This window comes from Leucoraja erinacea, chromosome 25 (assembly GCF_028641065.1).
Source record: "Leucoraja erinacea ecotype New England chromosome 25, Leri_hhj_1, whole genome shotgun sequence".
NCBI lineage: Eukaryota > Metazoa > Chordata > Chondrichthyes > Rajiformes > Rajidae > Leucoraja > Leucoraja erinaceus.
In genome coordinates, this window is record NC_073401.1 from 21,655,413 (window position 1) to 21,676,975 (window position 21,563).

General features: G+C 41.8%; 1 protein-coding gene across 1 annotated transcript in view; it reads left to right on the forward strand.

The window, feature by feature from the left end:
- gcn1 (GCN1 activator of EIF2AK4) overlaps positions 1–18,023 on the forward strand; it is an 82,851-nt gene extending 64,828 nt beyond the window's left edge. Inside the window, exons 46-58 of the mRNA XM_055656016.1 lie at positions 429–590; positions 885–977; positions 2,411–2,554; positions 2,928–3,197; positions 3,839–3,952; positions 6,156–6,386; positions 7,653–7,846; positions 10,105–10,219; positions 10,476–10,572; positions 11,861–12,009; positions 15,343–15,450; positions 16,025–16,243; positions 17,602–18,023. Of these exons, the coding sequence (XP_055511991.1) occupies positions 429–590; positions 885–977; positions 2,411–2,554; positions 2,928–3,197; positions 3,839–3,952; positions 6,156–6,386; positions 7,653–7,846; positions 10,105–10,219; positions 10,476–10,572; positions 11,861–12,009; positions 15,343–15,450; positions 16,025–16,243; positions 17,602–17,727 (2,022 nt within the window). The 3' untranslated portion in view covers positions 17,728–18,023. The remainder of the gene's footprint in view (positions 1–428; positions 591–884; positions 978–2,410; positions 2,555–2,927; positions 3,198–3,838; positions 3,953–6,155; positions 6,387–7,652; positions 7,847–10,104; positions 10,220–10,475; positions 10,573–11,860; positions 12,010–15,342; positions 15,451–16,024; positions 16,244–17,601) is intronic.
- The last annotated feature ends 3,540 nt before the right edge of the window (positions 18,024–21,563 follow it).

Below are 21,563 nucleotides of genomic sequence, written 5' to 3' on the forward strand. Positions count from 1 at the left end.
CTTTAAAGCTATGCTCTCTAGTATTTGACAATTCCACCCCAGGAAAGATTCTGGCTATGTACCCTACCTATGCCTCTCATAATTTTATGATTTTCTGTGAGGTCTCCCCTCAGCTCTGATGCTGTTCTGTAATGCTTCCTCCATGGTTTCCAGCATCGAGTATGAGGAGTTGCAGGAGCTGCTACCATCCCTCCTCATCACCTCTTCTTGTCTATTCTGCTTTTCCCACCACATTGCTCTTGATCCAACTTCCCCATGCTGATATGATGGGATTTCCTTCTTGGGTACAGCCTTTGTCACTTCAAACAAATTCATTATCCCATGTGTTATTTCTGAGAATTTTGCCTTGCAACTCAATATAAGATTTTATTTTTCAATCAGATTACAGAACATAGGTGATTGTAACTCTTTCTCTCCTCTCCCACCAGGTACTTGTCTTCTCGGAGTCTCTTGTTCCCACGGTGCGGAAGGCTCTCTGTGACCCTCTTGAAGAAGTCCGAGAAGCTGCTTCTAAGACGTTTGAGCAGCTGCATTCAACAATTGGGTACCAAGCTCTTGATGACATTCTTCCCTACTTGCTGGAGCAACTTGTAAGTGATGGAGTTGGTGGGGGTGGGGGGGGGTCTCCAGGCAAAGATATGTTTATCCTTTTGCCTACTTTCTTCCTTAAATAAATCTGCCTCTCTCCTTAAACTCTGCTTAAAATCTTGTTTTTTCCTTGTCTAATATTTCCCACCTGGTTACATGCTGAATTTTGTAAAGCCTTCGGTAAATCACCTTGCGACATTTTATATATTCAGTTGTTCATATACATGCAAATTGTTATGCCTTTGTTGATTGGGTTTGAAATGAATCGACGTCATTGATTATTCTATCTATTGCAGAATGGTGTGGAAATGGCAGAATTTGCTCTTGATGGATTGAAGCAAGTGATGGGAGTAAAGAGTCGAGTTGTCCTTCCTTACCTAGTGCCAAAGGTACATCATATGGAGCCCAGCATTAAAGAAAAGCTAGCCATTCATCAACATGTGTGTCAGAGTGCTCCCAACATTCTGACCTGTTCTTTATTCAGATGTTGAGCAGAAAATACCAGAAGAAAAGTGTTTCAATGTTTCTGGAAGCTGGTGTTTTTTGTTTGACAGAGGAGAATAATTCATCAATAACTGATCTAGGGAGGCTTTGAACGTGTAATCATTGTCATCCTGCAAGTAGGTTTTAGACACTGTGTGGTTTAAGTGGATCTTGGATAGAAGTCCCTTTCAAGGGTCCAGGAATTAATCATTTTGTATTGGGGCATCACAAGCAAGCAGAATGTAGTTGGTACTTTAACATAATTGGATAGAAACTCTCGTAACTAATGGATAGTAGCTATCTATCCCACCGCATTCAATCTAGCCAGAGTGATGAAAACACCAAATTTTTAGTTTCGACATACAGGGCGGAAAAAGGCCCTTCGGCTCACCGAGTCCGCGCCGACCAGCAATCACCCCCACATTAACACTATCCTACACATACTAGGGACAATTTGCACATACACCAAGCCAATTAACCTACATACTGAAGAAGGGTTTCGGCCCGAAACGTTGCCTATTTCCTTCGCTCCATAGATGCTGCTGCACCCGCTGAGTTTCTCCAGCTTTTCTGTGTAACCTAACCTACATACCTGTTCATCTTTGGAGTAAGGGAGGAAATTGAAGATCTCGGAGAAAACCCTCGTACTCACGTGGAGAACATACAAACTCCATGCAGACGGCACCCGTAGTTGGGATCAAGTCTCCAGCGCTGTGCTGGCCGGATGTGTCATAAACTGCTAAGGAGTTTGTTTATCAACGTATTCACTTGTATTTATAGTTGATCATTACCCAAATGAGAAGAGGGGAAAAAGTCAGAGAATGTAACTAGTGGAATTACTTAGCTGTGACCTGTCATGGTCATGAGAGGTTGATGGTCGCCAGCGCCATAATATGAAGAGGAAACATACCACCACAGTTTCAGTAAAGGGTATCCAAATTTATTATTCCTACCAATGTTTGCTTGTTGAATGGCAGAAATTTTCAACTGTTTTTAAAAATGAACTTGCCAAAAAATGTGGAATGTTTTTACAGAAAATAAAACAAAATGAAATGTGTCCTCCAAAAAATGATACCTAACAGAAGAATCTGGCAATACACAGCAGGTTGGACATCATTTATGAAAGCTGAAAGGGGAAAGTTTCAGTTCAGTGATCTTTCCATGGATCACACTCCTTGCTCTAGTTATGATTCCGGTCTTTATCCCTGACTAAGAAAGAAGTTTTCTTGATATATTAAATGGTACAGATGTGTGTTGGGTTCCAAATTAGTCATTTGATTTAGAATCTTGCAAAATAAAAATGTTGCGCTCCAATCCCTCTGCTTTTCTTGTTCTCTAGCTTATAACACCACCAGTGAACACGAAGGTGCTGGCGTTCCTGTCTTCAGTGGCAGGTGATGCATTGACTCGTCACCTCAATGTGATCCTACCTGCTGTCATGACGGCACTGAAGAACAAGATAGGAACTGACGAAGCACAAGAGGTGAGAATCTGCTGGAAACTTGCAACAAATGCACATCAATGGAAGCTGTGAGCACTGTGACTGAATGACTTAATGTTACCCTGTCCTTTATTTCATTGGGCATCTATGAATGCGCAAAAGTTATTTTTGAAATTCTTTCACAGTTCAATATGAGTCAGACATCCTCAACATTTTAAATGAAATAATGGTACATAAAGATTTAAATAATGAATTTGTATCTTTAGCATGTTTTGTCCTAATATATTCATATTGCTTTTAATCAAGATCCAGAATGACTACTGTGTGTTGGACACCATCATCATTGACTTCCATTGCCTGTGACTGTTGCCGCCTTTCAGAAATGCACTATTGAGATATTTCCTATTTTTTGCAGGAACTGGCTAACTGTCAGACAGTAATTTTGTCTGTGGGAGATGAAATTGGGCAAAGAGTAATTCTAGAGGACCTTCTGGAAGCAACAAGGAATTCGGATGTCGGGATGCGGAAAGCTGCAGCAACAATCCTCAACATTTACTGCTCAAAAACCAAGGCCGACTACTGTGGCCACGTCAAGAACCTGATGTCTGGCTTGATCAGGTTACTCAATGACTCTGATGAAACTGTTCTGAATGAGAGCTGGGATGCTCTGAATGCAATAACAAAGGTACTTTATCTCTGTACTTGGATGATAGGATGCCCTGCTGAGTCATATGTATCGTAAATTGCACTGAAGCTTGGCAGTTTTAAGAAGAATTATTAATCTGCCTTCAAGGCAGTAACTTAGAATTTGCTAGCAAATGCCTGCAGTCATTAATAAAAGTTCCAACGGTTTTGATATGTTCTGCTGCTAAGATTTAGGACTTGGGTTTTGGTTAATTTCATGTGTTTTTTAACAAGTTTTCAATTATAATCATTTTGAAATGGTTTGCAATAGTCAAAGATATTCAGAATAATTAAAAGTCCCTGACAGCTTTAAAAGATGGTAAAACAGGTGACATGGCTTTGCCATTTACCAGACCTGTCAGGGTCCTGTCGCTGCCAAGGTGCACTGTACTCTGGGCCAGACCAGATAGGGCCAGGCATAGAGCGCCCACAGACTGCAGTTATTCGCTTGTGCCACCAAATGTCAGTCCAATGTGCATTCACAGATGGATTTGATAGGTAATTCATTATCTAGTTTGCTGCAAAAGTGACATTTTATTTGTAAGTTATAATGAGGCTATGGTTTTTATGATATTGATTTGGATGTAACGCTCTGCAAGCAAACTTTATTTATTTTTATCATTTTTCTTTCTCCTATATTAGAAGTTGGATGCTGGAAGCCAATTATCACTTGTGGATGATCTACACAGAGACATCCGTGCAGCAGCTGTGGAAACCAGAGGCAACCACTTACTAGGATTCTGCATTCCCAAGAAAGTAAGACAATGTTTGGCCCAAATCAATGTGTCACTGGCCTATGGCAAATTCTCCAGGAATGTTATTGTTGATTATATTTTGACAGTGTGAAAAGCTGTGCAGAAATGTTGATGCTACCATAAGGAGAAATTTTACTAAATTCATGCATCAATATTTGAATCAAATTGTATTGAATACATTTTATTAGCCAAGTGTGTATACATACAAGGAATTTGCCTTGGTGCTTTGCTCGCAAGTAACAACACGACACAGTAAACAATTGAGAACAAAACATTATAATTTAAACATGTGAAGAATTAAATAAAATACCAGAGCAAAAGGAGGCTACAGACTTTTGGTTGTTGTGTAGAACTACTGCCCGAGGGGAAAAATATATATTTTTATGTCTGGCTGTGGTGGGTTTGACAGTCCGAGTCGCCTTCCAGAGGGAAGTGCTGCAAAGAGTTTGTGGCCAGGGTGAGAGGGGTCAGAGATGATCTTGCCCGCTCGCTTCCTGGCCCTTGCAGTGTACAGTTCGTCGATGGGGGGAAGGTTGCAGGCAACAACCTTCTCGATTGATTGAACGATGCACTGCAGCCTTTGGATGTCATGCTTGGTGGCTGAGCCAAACTAGACCATGATGGCAGTATAAAACTGGACCATCATTGCCTGTGGCAGATTGTGTTTTCTCAGCTATTGCAGGAAGTACAACCTCTGTTGTGCCTTTTTGACTGTGGAGTAGATGGTGGCCTCCCATTTAAGGTCCTTTGAGATGATGGTTCTAAGGGACTTAAATGACTCCACAGATGTGACTGTGGTGTTGTTGATGGTGAGTGGGGGGAGGGGAGGGGGAGCTCTCCTAAAGTCTACAATCAATTCCACCGTCTTAAGAGCATTGAGCTCCAGGTTGTTGTGATGGCACCAGGACGCCACCTGTGTCACTTCCTGTCTGTAGGAAGATTCCTCCCCATCCTGGATCAGTCCAATCAGGGTTGTGTTGTCCGCAAACTTGAGAAGTTTGACAGAGGAGACTGTGGATGTGCAGTCGTTGGTGTAGAGAGAGTAAATGAGGGGAGAGTACGCAGCCTTGCGGTGCTCCTATGTTGACGGTCAGCGGGTCCGAGATGTGCTTTCCCAGCTTCACATGCTGCTTCCTGTCTGTCAAAAAGTTGGTGATCCACTGACAGAGGGGTTCAGGCACAGTCAACTGGGAGAGTTTGGAGTGTAGTAGCTCTGGCACAATGGTGTTGAATGTAGAGCTAAAATCCCCAAACAAATTCCTTGCATAGGTCCCCTGGCGGTCATGGTGCTGGAGGATGAAGTGCAGGCCTGGGTTGACTGTGTTATCCACAGATCTATTGGCCCGATATGCAAACTACAGGGGGTCCAGCAGGGAGTTTGTGATGTTTTACAGATGGCCAGCACGTCTTTCAAGGGTCTTCATGATTACAGAGGTCAGTGTGACAGGCCTGTAGTCATTAAGACCAGTGATCCCTGTTTTTTTTGGGGTACAGGAACAAAGTGGAGACTGAAGCAGGCAGGACAGTGCAGGTTTGCTGGGACTGGTTGAAAATGTCTGTGTAGACTGTTGCCAGTTGTTCGGCACAGAGCTTGAGGACAGAGAGGGAAACATTGTCCGATCCTGGAGATTTCCAGCTTTTCTGTCTGCTGAATAACCTCACCTCCTCATTTCTACTGTTAGTGATGGAGAAGTGACCAGACTGATGTTGGGCAGCAAGGAGGGGGTGGGTAGAGAACGAGGACCTTGTCTTTGCAGACTGGAGTCAGTCTGTGAGCAGTTGTGAAGTGGTGATTGGGGAGGAGTGTGTGGGAGAGGGGATACTGGGGTTGTTTCTGTTGGTCGAACCTACAGTAGAATCGTTCAGGTCGTTGGTCAGCTGACGATTGTCCAGGGAGCGGGGGGTTCCTCTTGTAGCTGGTGATTCATGGTGCAAATCAAAAGATAGAAGCGATTGACAGTAACTTTCAGAAAACGATTTGCAGGTTGAAAATAGAGTGAAGCAGCTTATTTCATATTGAATTTATGGAGCGTTAAGTGAGAGGAGATGAGACTTGGGAAGAGAGATAAAATTATAAATGCTCTCCTGTATGATGTAAAATTTATTAAGAATCTACTCTAGGGACAGCGGATATTCAATGTTGATTTGTTGACGGAATCTTGTGAACGTTTGGTGCCTCAGCTTAATGCAGCATGTTATTACAGGGTGTTACGTCGATCCTGCCCATTCTACGAGAGGGTGTATTGACCGGAAGCCCGGAGCAGAAGGAAGAAGCTGCCAAAGCCCTCGGGCTTGTAATCAAGCTAACTTCTGCTGAAGCACTGAAGCCATCAGTGGTGAACATCACTGGACCTTTAATCCGTATCTTGGGCGATCGGTTCAGCTGGAATGTGAAGGTGGCTCTCCTGGACACCCTTAGTTTATTGCTCAGTAAGGTAAGAACTGAGGCCTTGAATGCAAAACACGTCCCTGTCATTTTTCCATTTTGCTTTCTCACTGATCCCCAGGCCCACTCCACCTGTCATACATGTATAAATAAAGCATTGTCCTAAAGAATGAAGCTATTACACAAGGTTTAGTTCTATACGTTTATAGTAGGAGCAACAAAGTATTCTGAGTATAAATGCGGAAGGTGGAAATATGTTTACCCATGAGATAGAACAATATAAATATATTGAGTTTTTTTGTTTGAAATATCTACATTAGTAATAAAACTCTCCTGATTAAAGATTATTCACATTTTTATCATTATACTGAGGAGACCCACAAATCAGAAGAGAACAGATACAATGACTTATTGCAGACAGCCTCAAAATGGTTATCTACCTGGAATGACTTATTTAATCATAATGTGCAACCTTCAGCTCACAACTTTTTGGTCCCTTGCTCTTCTTTGACTCCTTCCAACTTTTGCTTTGTGTATACAACAATTTTTACCAAGAGTGGAATTTGCATCTTGCCAAAAGTAATCCTTCAGTTTATAATGTTCCCTCCCCACTTCATAAACTATAAAATATGTATACCGTTGGCCACCTTCAAACAATTCCGTCAAACCAATAATCAGTTTTGGTATCAGACTATAATGAAGCTACACATAAACCATTCCTGCTGTTTGCTTAACGGTTACGTTAGTTCTATTTTTATGAATAGATTGTCTCTCCAACTTAGTTCCTTTTTTCTGTGAAACCGAGTCAAGTTTTAACAGAGATAACTTGAACAGGGAACGAACCAGGTCCACTTATGCCAAAATGTTGCAGCAGTCTTCTTCAATTCAAAGCCAATGAAAATCTTATTGAATGATCATGACCTACAGTGTTATCCCGCCGAGTGAACACAGTGTTGAGCTTTTCTGACTCGGATACAGAATATTTTACCCTGGACCCATCCATCAATTGTATCTCTCATCAAAACCTGTGTGGTATAGTTAATGATTTTTGCATGTTTGGCAGAGAATTGTTCCTTGGAAAGTGATGCTCTGTCTCATCGCACATATAGAAAACTACAACTGCTTCTGTTAACCTCAGAAATGAATGTATTACGTAGAATAATTTTTGATGTGCCTGTAGTACTTAGAGTAGCTTGGCTGTTGCTAACAGACTGGCACAATCAAATGAGATTTTACTGGCTGAAATGTATCTTTCCAGTGCTGACTCATCGTTCATTTAATTGCCATGGTTTTTTTAATATGTTCTGATGTATAGGTGGGGATTGCCCTGAAGCCCTTCCTTCCACAACTTCAAACCACCTTCACTAAAGCCCTGTCCGACACAAATCGTGCTGTCCGCCTAAAAGCAGCTGAAGCTCTTGGAAACCTGATTGTAATTCACACCAAGGTGGACCCTCTGTTTACTGAGCTGCTGAATCTGGTGCGAAATGCAGATGATTCTAGTGTGAGGTATGCGCCACAAGTTAAAGGGAGATATGGATTTTGCTGTTGCGTCACTTAGCAATAATCAACATTTTCTGAGAAATTTCAAATTTATAGTGAATTACCTTAATATCTGTATGTGGAATGCCAAGGACTCTCCTCTGTAGCAATCTGATGCCAGATGAGTTGAGCAATAAGCAGACGAGATAAATATGTTGCTGTGATGGAGTAGGAGGAGCTGTAAAATCAATTCAAATGTATGTAATATATTCAAAGGAATGTCTACAGATGGAATTATTCAAAAAGAAGAGCAAATCTGTTTGGCAGTACTTTCTTATGCAGATGCTGTTTATTGCTGGTGGTAGTCCATTTATTTGCAAGTGGACATGAAATAGTGTGCCAAGAGTGGGAAACCCATGTTTGTGTTAGAAGTCTCGTGTTTGATTGTCTGCTCATGGAGGCTGGCTAATGTTGTGCCTCTATTCAAGAAGGCCTGCTAGGTAAAGCCTGGGATCTATAGACCAGTGAGCCGAACATCTGCAGTAGGCAAGTTACTGGAAAGGATTCTGAATAAGATATATATGCATTTGTATAGACAGGCCAATTAGGAATAGTCAGCATGGTTTTGCACGTGGCAAATCGTGTCGTATGAATCTGAGTTTTTTGAAGAAGAAATAAAGAAAGCTGACGAGGGCAAAGCCATAGACGTTGTCTATAAGGGAAGTAGGATATTTGATATGGCTGTGCATGATCGGCTGCTCTGGAAGGTTAGATCACATAGGATCCTGGGGGAACAAGTTGCCTGGATAGAGAATTGTGTAGGAAGGAACTGCAGATGCTGGTTTACACCGAAGTTGGACACACAATGCTGGAGTAACAGCGGAACAGACGGTATCTCTGGATAGAAGGGTACAAACGTCACCCATTCCTTATATCCATAGATGCTGCCTGTCCCGCTGAGTTACACCAGCATTTTGTGTCTATCTTTGGATAGAGAATTGGCTTCATGGAAGGAAGTGGAAGATGATGGTGGGAGGGTTGGTTTCAGACTAGAGGCCTGTGACTAAAGAAGGCTGTGTCTGAAGAAGGGTCTCAACCCGAAACGTCACCTATTTCTTCGCTCCATAGATGCGGCCTCACCCGCTGAGTTTCTCCAGCATTTTTGTTTACCTTCGATTTTTCCAGCATCTGCATTTCTCTCTTAAACAACCTGTGACTAATGATGTGTTTCGGGGATCGGTGCTGGGCCCGCTGCTTTTGTGATTTATTTCAACAATTTGGGTGAGAATATACAAGGCATGATTAACTTTATAGATGGGACTAAAGTGGATGGAATATATAGTGTGGATGGTTATCAAATATGCCAGCAGGATCTTAATCAGTTGAGCCAGTGGACTGAGGAGTGGCTAATAGGAAGTTTAATGCAAACAAATGCGAGTTGTTGCATTTTGGGGAGTCAAACTAAGGCATGACCTTCACAATGAATGACGGGGCCCTGGGGAGTGCTGTAGAGCAAAGGGATCTAGAAGTGCAGGTACATAGTTCCCTGAAAGTGGCATCACAGATAGAGTCAAGAGGGCTTCCAGTACATTGGCCTTCATCAATCAGGGTATTGAGTATAGAAGTTGGGATATTATGTTATAGTTGTACAACATTTTGTTGAGGCCACAATTGGAGTATTGTGATAGGCTTTGGTCACCCTGTTATAGGAAGGATGTTGTTAAACTGGGAAGAGTGCAGAGAAGATTAATGTGGATGTTGCCAGGATTCGAGGGCCTGAGCTGTAGGGAAAGATTGAGCAGGTTACATCTTTATTCCTTGGAGTGCAGGAGGCTCAGGGGTAATCTTATAAAAGTGTATAAAATCTGAGGGGAATAGATAGGGTGAATGCACAAAGTGGGGCAATCAAAAACCAGAGGACATGGGTTTAAAGTGAAGAGAGAGATTTAATACGAACCCGAGGGGTAACTTTTTCACACGGAGGTAGTTGAGACAGGTACTTTCACAACGTTTAAAAGTCATATTGATAGGTACATAGATATGAAAGGTTTAGAGGGATATGACCAAACAAAGGCAGTTGGGACTAGGGCATAGGCAAATTAGGCCAAGGGGCCTGTTTCTGTGCTGTGGGACTGAGCATTTTGTTTACTGTCTCTTGGGAAGAACATTATACCATCTAGAGTATTATTTATTCAAGTCTTGTATTTCATCAGAAATTTCTAATTAAAATTATATAATTCAATATTTTAACGTAAAATTTGATAAGTCTTTGTCTCTACTTTTAGAGAGACTCAACTTCAGGCCCTGCGATTTGTCATCCAAGGGGCAGGTGCCAAGGTTGATGGAAATATCCGGAAAAACATCACCACTTTGTTGTTAAGCATGCTGGGGCATGATGAGGTATGACAGATCTGAAAGAGGTTGAAAACACTTGATAGTGCACAGTACACTGGGAAGATGATGGATCATCATTAAATGAATGTTTACCTGCCTCTAAATGCAATATGAAGTAGCAATCTGAGAAGCACATGATTTTACATAGTTTAAAAAATATAATGTATTAGTAATTCTATTTATGAGGATTCAGTGATAATGGTCTAGTATTTTGTCATGTTCCTTGTATAATTCCCTAATGGCTGAGTCTTCTTCCTCTCAGGACGCCACACGTATGGCTTCAGCTGGTTGTTTAGGAGAACTATGTTCATATTTACCAGATGATGAACTCAGTATAATTCTCAAAAACCACCTTTTGGGTAAGTTATGAGCAATGTGACTGTAGCGCCGGTCAGGAATTGGTTTCAGTTGCCACATTTGGAATGTTATGCATTGTTCAGAGTTAGGACACCATTCACTAAGATTGTACCAGAACTGAGATGTTCCAACCTTGAGGGAAGACTGAGCTAGCTGGGTCTCAGCTGTTACACAATGAAAGCCTATAATATCATGAGTTTTCTGGGATTTAGGTGGCCTAAAATGCCTCCACATGCGGTGGGCAACCAGACAAGTGGAAAATAAGCTATTGCCAGGGGTATTACAGGAAAATACCACTGAGACAGTCAATTGGAACTTATTAAACACTGGGTTGGGAGGCAGGGGTGGAGAAGTGGGATTATGACATATGCAGATAGGTTTAAATGAGGAAACTTGATTAGACCTTAAGTGCCAAAATAGCCCGATTACATGCATTTATTGTACACTTAAATGATACTTCCAATACTTTCTGATATTGGGACAAGCCCATTATTGCTTCTTTATGCGGTGGTTTTGCACCCATTATAAACTGTTGTTTCCACAACTACTTCTGGAAATTGTACATTCAGAGTTTGTTATAGTGAATTTTCATCCTGGCGTTTTGTCTCTATACATTCATTATTCTTGAGAAGAGAGTGACTATTGGCATCATGCATATATAGCCCCCTAACGAGTCAGAAAATTCTGAGTTAACTTTTTTGAAAAATACTATTTAAAAATGCAAGTTTTCTTCACACTTTTGATCAGTTCTATTGTTTACTACAATCCAAGGTCAGAGGTATTAAGTAAAGATAATAAACTCTTGAAAATGTAACTCTTATGTTTCTTTAAAAAGTGAATTATCTGATTGTTCACATCACTTGTGGTTTAGGGCTGTTAAAAATAAACTCTTTAATTTTAAATGATTTTCAATCCCACACAATTTGTATTCATCAAAAAGTCAATTTGAAAAAAAATCTGAAATTCAACCTAGGAGTCGACTCGTATTTCACATTTGGAACGATATGAAGAATAAAACGTCCACATGTTTAAAAGTTAAGATGTCTCAAATGGGCTTGTTAACTTTGGCCCCTTATTCTGAATCACACTGCTGGTTCGCTCTCAGAACTCCCATCAGTGTTTCTACTTTGTTACTCCAACAATAGTATTTATAAGATTAATTATCAAGAACGTGTATCACAGGTAATATATCTGTATTTTTTTTGCCTGATTATGAGCTTCGTGTTTCCTACACACGGGGGTAATGGCTACGTAGGTACAATTATTGACGTTGCGTGACTTTATTTGCAGCCGATGTATCGGGCATTGACTGGATGGTGAGACATGGACGGAGTGTGGCCCTTTCGATTGCAATGAAAGCAGCTCCCAGCAAGCTTTGTACAAACGAGTACAATTCAACCATATTGGACATGATTATCGCCAGTGCTACAGCTGACCGGGTAAGCAGTAGAACCCATTTTGCTTCTGTTTTGTCAAACCTACATTTACAGTTTATTCATTCCACAGCCAAATATCACGTGGGCGTACAAATCTGGGGAAGTCACACCGGGTGCTGCTGCTTAATCTTTGCATTTCATACATACAGTGCCCTCCGACTTCTAAATGGTGCAATCAAAATGTATAAAAATAGCCTTTAATAAAATCTGACAATGTGCACTTTAACCACATGTGATTTTTTTCCTATTACAAATCTCAAATTTGTAAATGGAGTACAGAGGCAAATAAATAAATGATGGGTCTTTGTCCCAAACATTATGGAGGGCACTGTAAAGCCCCTGTCCCACGATGCGAGTTTACCCAAGAGCTCTCCCTAGTTTAAAAAAAAATCAAACTCGTGATAAGTACGTAGAATGTACTTAGCGGGTATGTCAGAGCTCGTGGATGTCTCGTAGCGGCTCGTAATGCTAACGGCAGGTACTCGGAGAAACGCGGTAACTCGAAGTTTTTTTTTTAACATTGTGAAAAATGTCCAAGAGTAAAAAAATACTCGTGATGAAGTACCACGAGTTTGATTTTTTTTTTTAACTCGGGAGAGCCCTAGATGTAAACTCGCATCATGGGACAGGAGCTTAAGACTTGCAGTTTTTGATATGCAACTCGGGTTGGTGGTTTTTATGGGAGCTCTTGGGATGTAGGAAGGAACTGCAGATGCTGGTTTAAACCGAAGGTAGACATAAAAAGCTGGAGTAACTCAGCGGGTCAGGCAACATTTCTGGAGAAAAGAAATAGGTGACGTTTCGGGTCGAGAGTTCTCGACCCGAAACGTCACCTATCCCTTTTCTCTAGAGATGCTGCCTGATCTGCTGAGTTTCTGCAGCCTTTTGTGTCGATGGTCATTTTATCTAGCATTTGATGTCGGAATCACTTGAAATCCCATGTTCGACCAGAGAAGGTGCTGCAACGTTTGTGCAAGCCAGGAAGAGACCCCCCTCTCACCCTGGCCACAAACTCTTTGAAGCACTTCCCTATGGAAGGCGACTCCGGACTGTCAAAGCCGCCACAGGCAGACATAAAAACAGCTTTTTTCCACGAGAAGTAGCTCTACTCAACATCCAAAAGTCGGTAGCCTCCTTTTCCTCTGGTATTTTATTTCATTCTTCACATGTTTAAATTATAATGTTTTATTTTTAATTGTGTTGTTATTTGCGAGCAAAGCACCAAGGCAAATTCCTCGTATGTATACATATTTGTCTAATAAAATGTATTCAATTCAATTCAAGATGGCTTTATGGTGGCTAGAAATATTAGGAAACTAAAGCGATAGTGCAAGCTCACTAAAATGTTATAGAGGAGAAAATGTAGACTTTTGCTTGTGGTGCGTTCATTCAAGGGATGTGAGCTTCACATTTAATTACCTATCCATAATTGACCTTGAGATGGTGGTGGTGAGCTGCCGCCTTGAACCGCTGCAGTCCTTGAGGCATAAGTAGATATCACTAGATTGACATCCCAAAAACCACCAACACACTGTTGGGATGAACTTCCAGGAGTTTACCCAGCAAGAGCGAATGAATAGCGATATATTCCCAGGTCAGTATGGTGTGTAACTTGAAGTAACTGTTAGAAAGATGAGATGGGATCTTATTGAAACATATTGAAACACGAGTTAGATAGAGCTCCAGGGGCTAGTGGAATCAAGGGATATGGGGAGAAGGCAGGCACGGGTTATTGATTGGGGACTATCAGCCATGATCGCAATGAGTGGCAGTGCTGGCTCGAAGGGCCGAATGACCTCCTCCTGCACCTATTTTCTATGTTTCTATATAAGATTATTAAGGGATTGGACACACTAGAGGCAGGAAACATGTTCCCGGTGTTGGGGGGAGTCCAGAACCAGGGGCCACAGTTTAAGAATAAGGGGTGGGCCATTTAGAACGGAGATGAGGAAAAACGTTATCACCCAGAGAGTTGTGAATCTATGGAATTCTCTGCCTCAGAAGGCAGTGGAGGCCAACTCTCTGGATGCTTTCAAGAGGGAGTTAGATAGCGCTCTTAAAGATAGCCGAGTCAAGGGATATGGGGAGAATGTAGGAACGAGGTACTGATTGTGGATGATCATCCATGATCATGTGAATGACGGTGCTGGCTCGAAGGGCCGAATGGCCTACTCCTGCTCCTATTGTCTATTGACAAATCCCATGCTTTTGCTGCCTTTGATCATCTAGCTGGCACAGATCATTATTTGGAATGTAGGGTCCAAGAAGTATTGATGACTTGCTGCAGTGCATCTCGTTTATGGTATAAAATGCTTATAAAATGGTGGCGCCTTTTAAGAGGCTTTTGGATAGGCATGTAATATGCAAGGAATGGTGGCATATTGTTCACATGCAGACGGACAGAGGAGATGAGTTTAACTCTGCATCATGTTTGACACTGACATTATGGGCAAAGGGCCTTTCCCTGTGCTGTACTATTTAATGTTCACTGTTTACCCTGTTATAGTTCTGAAAATCTTTAATGTATGAAGTTGCAATCATTTTTACCTGTGCAAGCTAAAATATGAACATAGTTACAATGGAACCCAGCATGCCATATTCAAATTTGCATTTTTGAAAAGATTTTGTTAATTTGTTTAGTATTCACAGAATTTCTTTCCAGTTGCTTGAGAATTCTGCTTCATAAATACCAGATTAATAAGAATTTACTGTACTGAGGATGCTAGATTTCTGGATGTATTCAGCAGGTCAGGCTGAATCTTTGAAGAGAGAAATAGTTATCAGTTCACATCAGTGACATTTGATCAGAATCTGTTTATCGCACCCCAGAGATGCTAATTTGTTCCCATTTTTGGGATTGCTTTTTACAAGGTGGGTATTCTATGTTCCTGAAGGAAGTTCCATTGCATAATGCCTTTGTTTCAGGATTTGCTTTTTTTTTTCTCACTGGAATGAAATGCAATAAGAAACATTTCTAAATTATTTGGTCACAATTGAATTGCCCAGTCACCTTTCCCAATCCTTTTTTATCCGAAAAGGAATTCTGCGTGTATCTTTTCTTTTTGTTCGACAAAAAAAACAATGACTTCTGGTGCAGCAACTCTGCGGTATTCCTCAACAAATTAACTTATCTTGAAAACCGCTCATTTACAATGACTGGTTACAATGTGCCAAGGTGGGCGGTTATCCAGCAATGATGAGCTATTTAAAGTTGCTTTTTATTTTTAAAACAAGACGAAATTTCATGGCAGTAAGTACGCAGTTAAAATATAATTTAAAAATCTTGGTAGTGGTCAACATCACCAACTCAAAAGTGAAATCTGTTTTTTTTTGTAGATTCCCATCGCTACAAGTGGAATCCGAGCCTTGGGGTTCCTGATGAAGTATCAAATACAGACAGAGGATGGAGTAGTGTCTCTAAAACTCATCACATTACTGGTGAAGGTAAAACCTTGCAAATATTCTTCAGTGCGGTTGTTAATGATTATAAATAAATTAGAAAATGCTGCAGGTACTCAACCAGTCGAGCAGCAGCGTCTATGAAAAAGGGAAATAATTAACATCTTAGTTTAATGAACCTTGATTGGAAATTGGAAAATGTTATGGATAAAATAAGTTTTAGAGGAAATGAAGAAGGGCTGAGAAAACAGGTTTAAAATGGGGTTGAGGGCATTATGAATGCAATACCTGGTGGAGCGTACAGGTTTGTAGGTTAATTTGCTTTGAAGGCAAGTGCAGCCAGATCTGCTGTGGTATGACTTTCTAGAACCCTAGGTTTCCTAGGAGCGTAACTATCGCGCTATAGCAGAACTATCTGTAGGAGGATATGACCAAGAAAGAGAGAAACTGATCTGAATGCTGGAATGTGAGAATTGATGGAATGACCAATCATTGGAGATTATTAAATTTGCTGAGTTTGTAATCTAGTCAGGTGTGCATATTTTTTTTAATCCTATGAGTGTTAAATATTTTAATTTTGAATGCTCTTTTGATCTCTACACAAACTCTCACTCTGCAGAATTTACAGAATTCATCAAGTGACGTGAAACTGGTGGCGGAGAAAATGGTCTGGTTGTGTAGTAAAAACACTTTGAATCCACTTGACCCTCAGACAATCAAACCTATCCTGAAAGCCTTGCTTGATAATACAAAAGACAAAAACACCAGTGTGCGAGTATTTAGTGAACAGGCCATTGTCAGCCTCCTCAGGTTAAGGGAAGGAGAAGAGTTGTATCAGGTATGTGGCATGCACTAAGTGATTTTGCTGTCTGAAAATAATATATTTGAAAGATATTACCGGATATTGTTAAATTGAATCCACTGCTGGACAGATCTAAAAGCTTCCTTTTATAGGTTTCCACCAACTGTTAACTTTCCATGCAGTTATGGAGCCACGGGTATTGGTTTGTATCGGCCACTGTCAGTTCAGTGGGGCAGCATTGTGGCACAGTTAGACTTGCTGCCCATCAGCTCCAGTGACTCGGGTTCAACCTTGACTGCAGTACTGTCAGTGTGGAGTTTTCACAACCTCCCTGTGACCATGTGGGTTTCTTCCAGGTGCTCCCGTTTCCACCCACGTGGCAAAAATGGTAGGTTAGTTGGCCACCATAAACTGTCTGAGTGTGTAGATAGAGTGATAGAATCTTATGGGGGGGGGGGGGAATTAATGGGAATGTTGGGGGAATAAAATGTTGGGTTAGGATTAGAGGAAAAGTTAGGCTTGATGGTCATCGTGGACTTGGTGTGCCGAAGAGCTTGTTTCCACGCTATATCTCTCAGTGACTCTATAGCATTGTAAGTGGGCAAACTGTTATCATGTTGGGGAGGCTGATACTTGCATTCTTTCAGGATCGCCTGAGCAGATCAAAGACTTGCACCCATGTTGTGACTTCATGGCATTTCCACAAGCAACCAATTCTCAGATTCCCATGTAGTCTGCGAGTACTTTACTCTAAAATGTTGCACTCAATTGTCCATGAATTCCATGGGTCTCGTATTAATTTTCTGCTTGACCATGGCTATCATTCATTTGTATGCTCAAAGGAATGAGAAGGGATGTTAAATACCCAGCAACATTGATCTTTCCCACCAAGTCTCTGCCTCTGGTGTGAACGAAGCACACTGGATACATTTCTGGCCTGTGGAATAGCCCTATAAATAGTGAGTAAGATTAAATAGCTGCAGTTCATAATAGCGAATGCCAACAAATTCATGGTGGGAGGCTGTTTCCTCTGGCAGGCATAGTTGAGGAAAGGATTGACCACAAAGCAGAGATGAGAAATTCCTTGGTAAATCTTTGGATGGCCTCAGACGACTGCAGCTATTTAAGTCACTGAGTTTATTCAAGTTTTATTTGATAGATTTTTGGACAATGAAACTTAAAGCATGTGGGAATCAGGCAGGAAAGTGGTGTCTAGTATACTTAATGCTGCAGTAAACTTAAGGGGCTGTGTAGCCTACTTGTATTGTTCTTATAAATGTTTGCCTTTTACTTCATATTACTTTGTCACTATAGCTTGGAAATAAATTACTGCTGAGCTTGTGAAATCCTCTTTAATTTTGGGAAAAATAAACTTTTATTTTCTTTTAACCCAGAATATATCTAAAATTCTTGATACTGCGAGTCTGGATCTGTTGACTGAAAGTTATAGACGAACCTTGAAGAAGCTTGCCAGCCAGCCAGACTCAGCGGAACAGCTCGACGATACTATTCTGACATGATGTGAAGAGTTGAATGATATCTTTGCCGAATAAATTTAAGTGAAAAGTTTAAATTTTAACCTTGTTTGAAAGTGCAGTCACCATTATGGCAGGCTGTTGGAATTGGACGTGAGACTGTTGAGCATTGCTGCACTTAGATTGGGTGTAAAATGAATAGAGGTATTTGTGGTGTCACAACAAGAAATGCCATTAACAGCCATTAACAGCAGAGCAAGGGACCTGCTTGTAAAGATCCAGAGAATAACAGCCTTCAGGTTTTCCATAAAAGTAATCATTCAATAAAAACTTTAACTGGTTGAAGGTCTTGTACTCAACATCCTTTGTGGTTGGTGAATGACCTCTATTGGGAGTCACTTCAGCTTATTTTTGCACGCATGCAAGCACATTGACCTGCACACATACAGCGACAAGTATGGTGTGTGCAGGGGAGACATGGACACTGCACGCACAGATGCACAGAGACAAGCATGTGCACAGACAGACCATGTGAGTGCATATACTTGCATACGTGCTGCATAGAGGGTGCCATGTGTGCAGGGAGATCCAGGTGCATGCAGGGAAACAAGGACACATGCAATATGACAGATGTGCATACAAAAAATAGAAACATACCGACATGCACTCGCAGAGGTAGGCAGATGTGGTCACAGACACAGACTTGTCTGAGAAAGGGTCCCAACCCGAAACGCCACCCATTCCTTCTGTCCAGAGATGCTGCCTGTCCCGCTGAGTTACTCCAGCTTTTTGTGTCTATCTTGTGCACACAGACATATGCACAGACCTACGTATGCAGACACAGATTGATGTGCACCTGCGCATAGCCGGACACGCATGCAGTGGTGCATCAGTTAGTACTGCTGCAAAGGCTCTAGTGACCTGGCTCCGATCCTGACCTTGGGCATTGTCTGTATGAAGTTTATGCGTTCTCCCCGTTACCACATGGGTTTCTGCCATTTGCTCTGGTTTTCTCCCACATCCCAAAGTAAAGTCAAAGTAGCCTTTATTGTCATTCAGACCTTTCGGTCTGAATGACATTTCGTGCCTTGCAGTCATACATATAATAAAAATGATGACAAATACACACAATATACACAAATTTAGAAACATAGAAATTAGGTGCAGGAGTAGGCCATTCGGCCCTTCGAGCCTGCACCGCCATTCAATATGATCATGGCTGATCATCCAACTCAGTATCCCATACCTGCATTCTCTCCATACCCCCTGATCCCCTTAGCCACAAGGGCCACATCTAACTCCCTCTTAAATATAGCCAATGAACTGGCCTCAACTACCCTCCACACCCACCTTAACACCCACCACAGTGAGTTCACCAGGCACCTCCTCACTGTGATGAAAGGCAAAAGTCTTAAAGTCTTTGTCTCTTCCCTCCTTGTTCTCCCTCTGCGCCGAGGCGATCCAGGCTTCAGATGTTGTGACCCCGTCGGGTGATGGTAAGTAAGTCCCGCGGCTGAATTCAAGCGCCGCGAACGCCCCGGTTCAAACTCCGCGGCCCAGGGTGGTCGAAGCTGCCGCCCTCCAGTCCAGCGGATGAAGCTGTTGTTGCGGGATCTCCGGAAAAACAGGTCACCAACCTATGACCTGCGAGCTCCCGACGATGTCATCCACTGGGCCCGCGGCCGAGCCTCCAAAGTCGGGCCGCCGCCGCCGCCGGAATGCCGTCACAGCTCCGCAGTCGGGTCGCCACCACTGCCGCCACTGGAATGACGCCACAGCACCAAGGCCACCAGCTCCACCATTAGGCCTCGACGGAGACAGGAGATACGATAAGAAAAGTAGCAACCCCCGAAGGAAGAGACCAAAAACATGTTTCTCCCCCCCCCCCCCCCCCCCACACATACACAACCTAATAAACCAAAATGAACTAAAACAGGACAAAAGAACAAAACAAAGAAAAAAACAGACGGTCTGCAGGCGAGCCACAGCTGCTAAGGCAGCGCTGCCACTTCCGTTGGCATGCTGGTAGGTTAATTCCCCTTAATGTAGGTAAGTGGCAAAAAAAATGTAAGGAAAGTTGGTGGGCATATGAGGGAATAAATTGAATATTTACAGGAAAATAAGAGGAGGAATGGGATTGTTGGGATTCCTCTGCTGAGAGCAAACATGAATCTAATAGGCCAAATGGCCTCTTTCTGGGCCATAACAAATAGGTGAGTACACAGACTCATGTGGCTTCAGTCGGCAAGACAAGAATAGTTCCAGGGATATTTCCCAATTGCTACTTTATGGTTGCACTCATGGTAGGATTTGGGGAAGTAAATAAGGGCCATGACCTGAAATGTCATCTGTCCATTTCCCTCCACAAAAGCTGCCTTTGCTGAGCTTCTCCAACACTTTTTTTACTCAAGTTCCAGATATCAACCAACTTCTGTGAAAGCGTACCCCTCAAATCACCTTCCTCTTTCCTTAAACCTATGTCCCCTTAATACCCTTACCATAGGGAAAAATATTCTACCTATGCTTCTAGTTATATATACACTTCTATCATTGTCCCTTAGCCTCCGTCATTGCAAGGAAAACAAGTCCAACCTACCCTATCTATCTGTCTACAAATCAAAGCAACATCCTGGTGAATCTCCACTGCATTCGCTCCAGTGCAACCACATCCTTCCAATCAAGTGCCGACCAGAATTACACACAATCGCCCACATGTTTTCCAAGCAACATTTTTGTATAATTGCAACATCCCACTGAAGAAGGGTCTCGACCCAAAACGTCATCTATTCCTTCTCTCCGGAGATGCTGCCTCACCCGCTGAGTTTCTCCAGCTTTTTTGTCTACCTCCAACTTTAATACAGGTAGTTCTACTAAAAGACGATAGTTGCATTCCTATGTTGTAGGAAATTACATTAATGAGGTAAAGGGGATTGGGAGCTAGAAAGTTTAAGATTCAAACAACTTTTGTATTCTGCAGGATTTTTTAAAAAAATAATTGTTTTTAATACCTATAATCTTATTTTTGGTACTGCTGAAAGTTGTATGTTACATTGTTCAATAGAATACCACGCACATGTTTTGGTAGAAGTGATTGCTTGTCAACCAGGTTTTAGATGAAAGAGGGCCTTTGAAGAATATAAAGCAAGTAGGAAAGAACAAGCATGCAATTAGAAGGGTCAAATGAGGCCATGAAATGTATTTGGCAAGCAATAGTGAAGAAAATCCCAAGGCTTGTAGGAGATTAAATTGTTCCCAATATAGATTGAGATTGTCATAGTGCCAAGGGCTTAGATGGGGTGGAATTTGTCAGATATGTTCAGGAAAATTTCCTTGGGTAATATTTGGAGGGCACTAAAAGGGAGAGGGCAAACCTTGATTCATTCTTTAGAAGATGAGAAAGGCAAGTGACTGATGTGTCCATGGGTGACCCTTTTGGGACCAGCAACCACAGTTCTATTGGCTTTAAAATAGTTATGGATAAAGACAGGTCGGGCCCACAAGGTAAAGTTCTGAATTGAGGCAAGGTCAACTTTGAAGCTATTAAGACATGAACGTGTTAAAGACCATTGGAGTAGGTTGTTTGTGTGCACAGTTATGTCCAGAATGAGGGATGATTTTAAAAGTGTGGTGATTATGAGAGTTCAGGGAATGCATGTTCATGTTAGTGTGTAAGGCAAGTGGGAGTAAGGAAGCTTGGGTGATGAGAGAAATTGAGGTTCTGCCAAAAATTGGCAGCGGAGGATCAAGTGCATCCCTGGAGGAGTTTCGGAACTGAAAAGCATAGTGAGGGAGAATAGCAGGAGAGCAAAAATGGGGCAGGAGTTATCTCTGGCAGATATATTAAGGAAGATCCAATGGAATTTGATGTACATTAAGGGGAA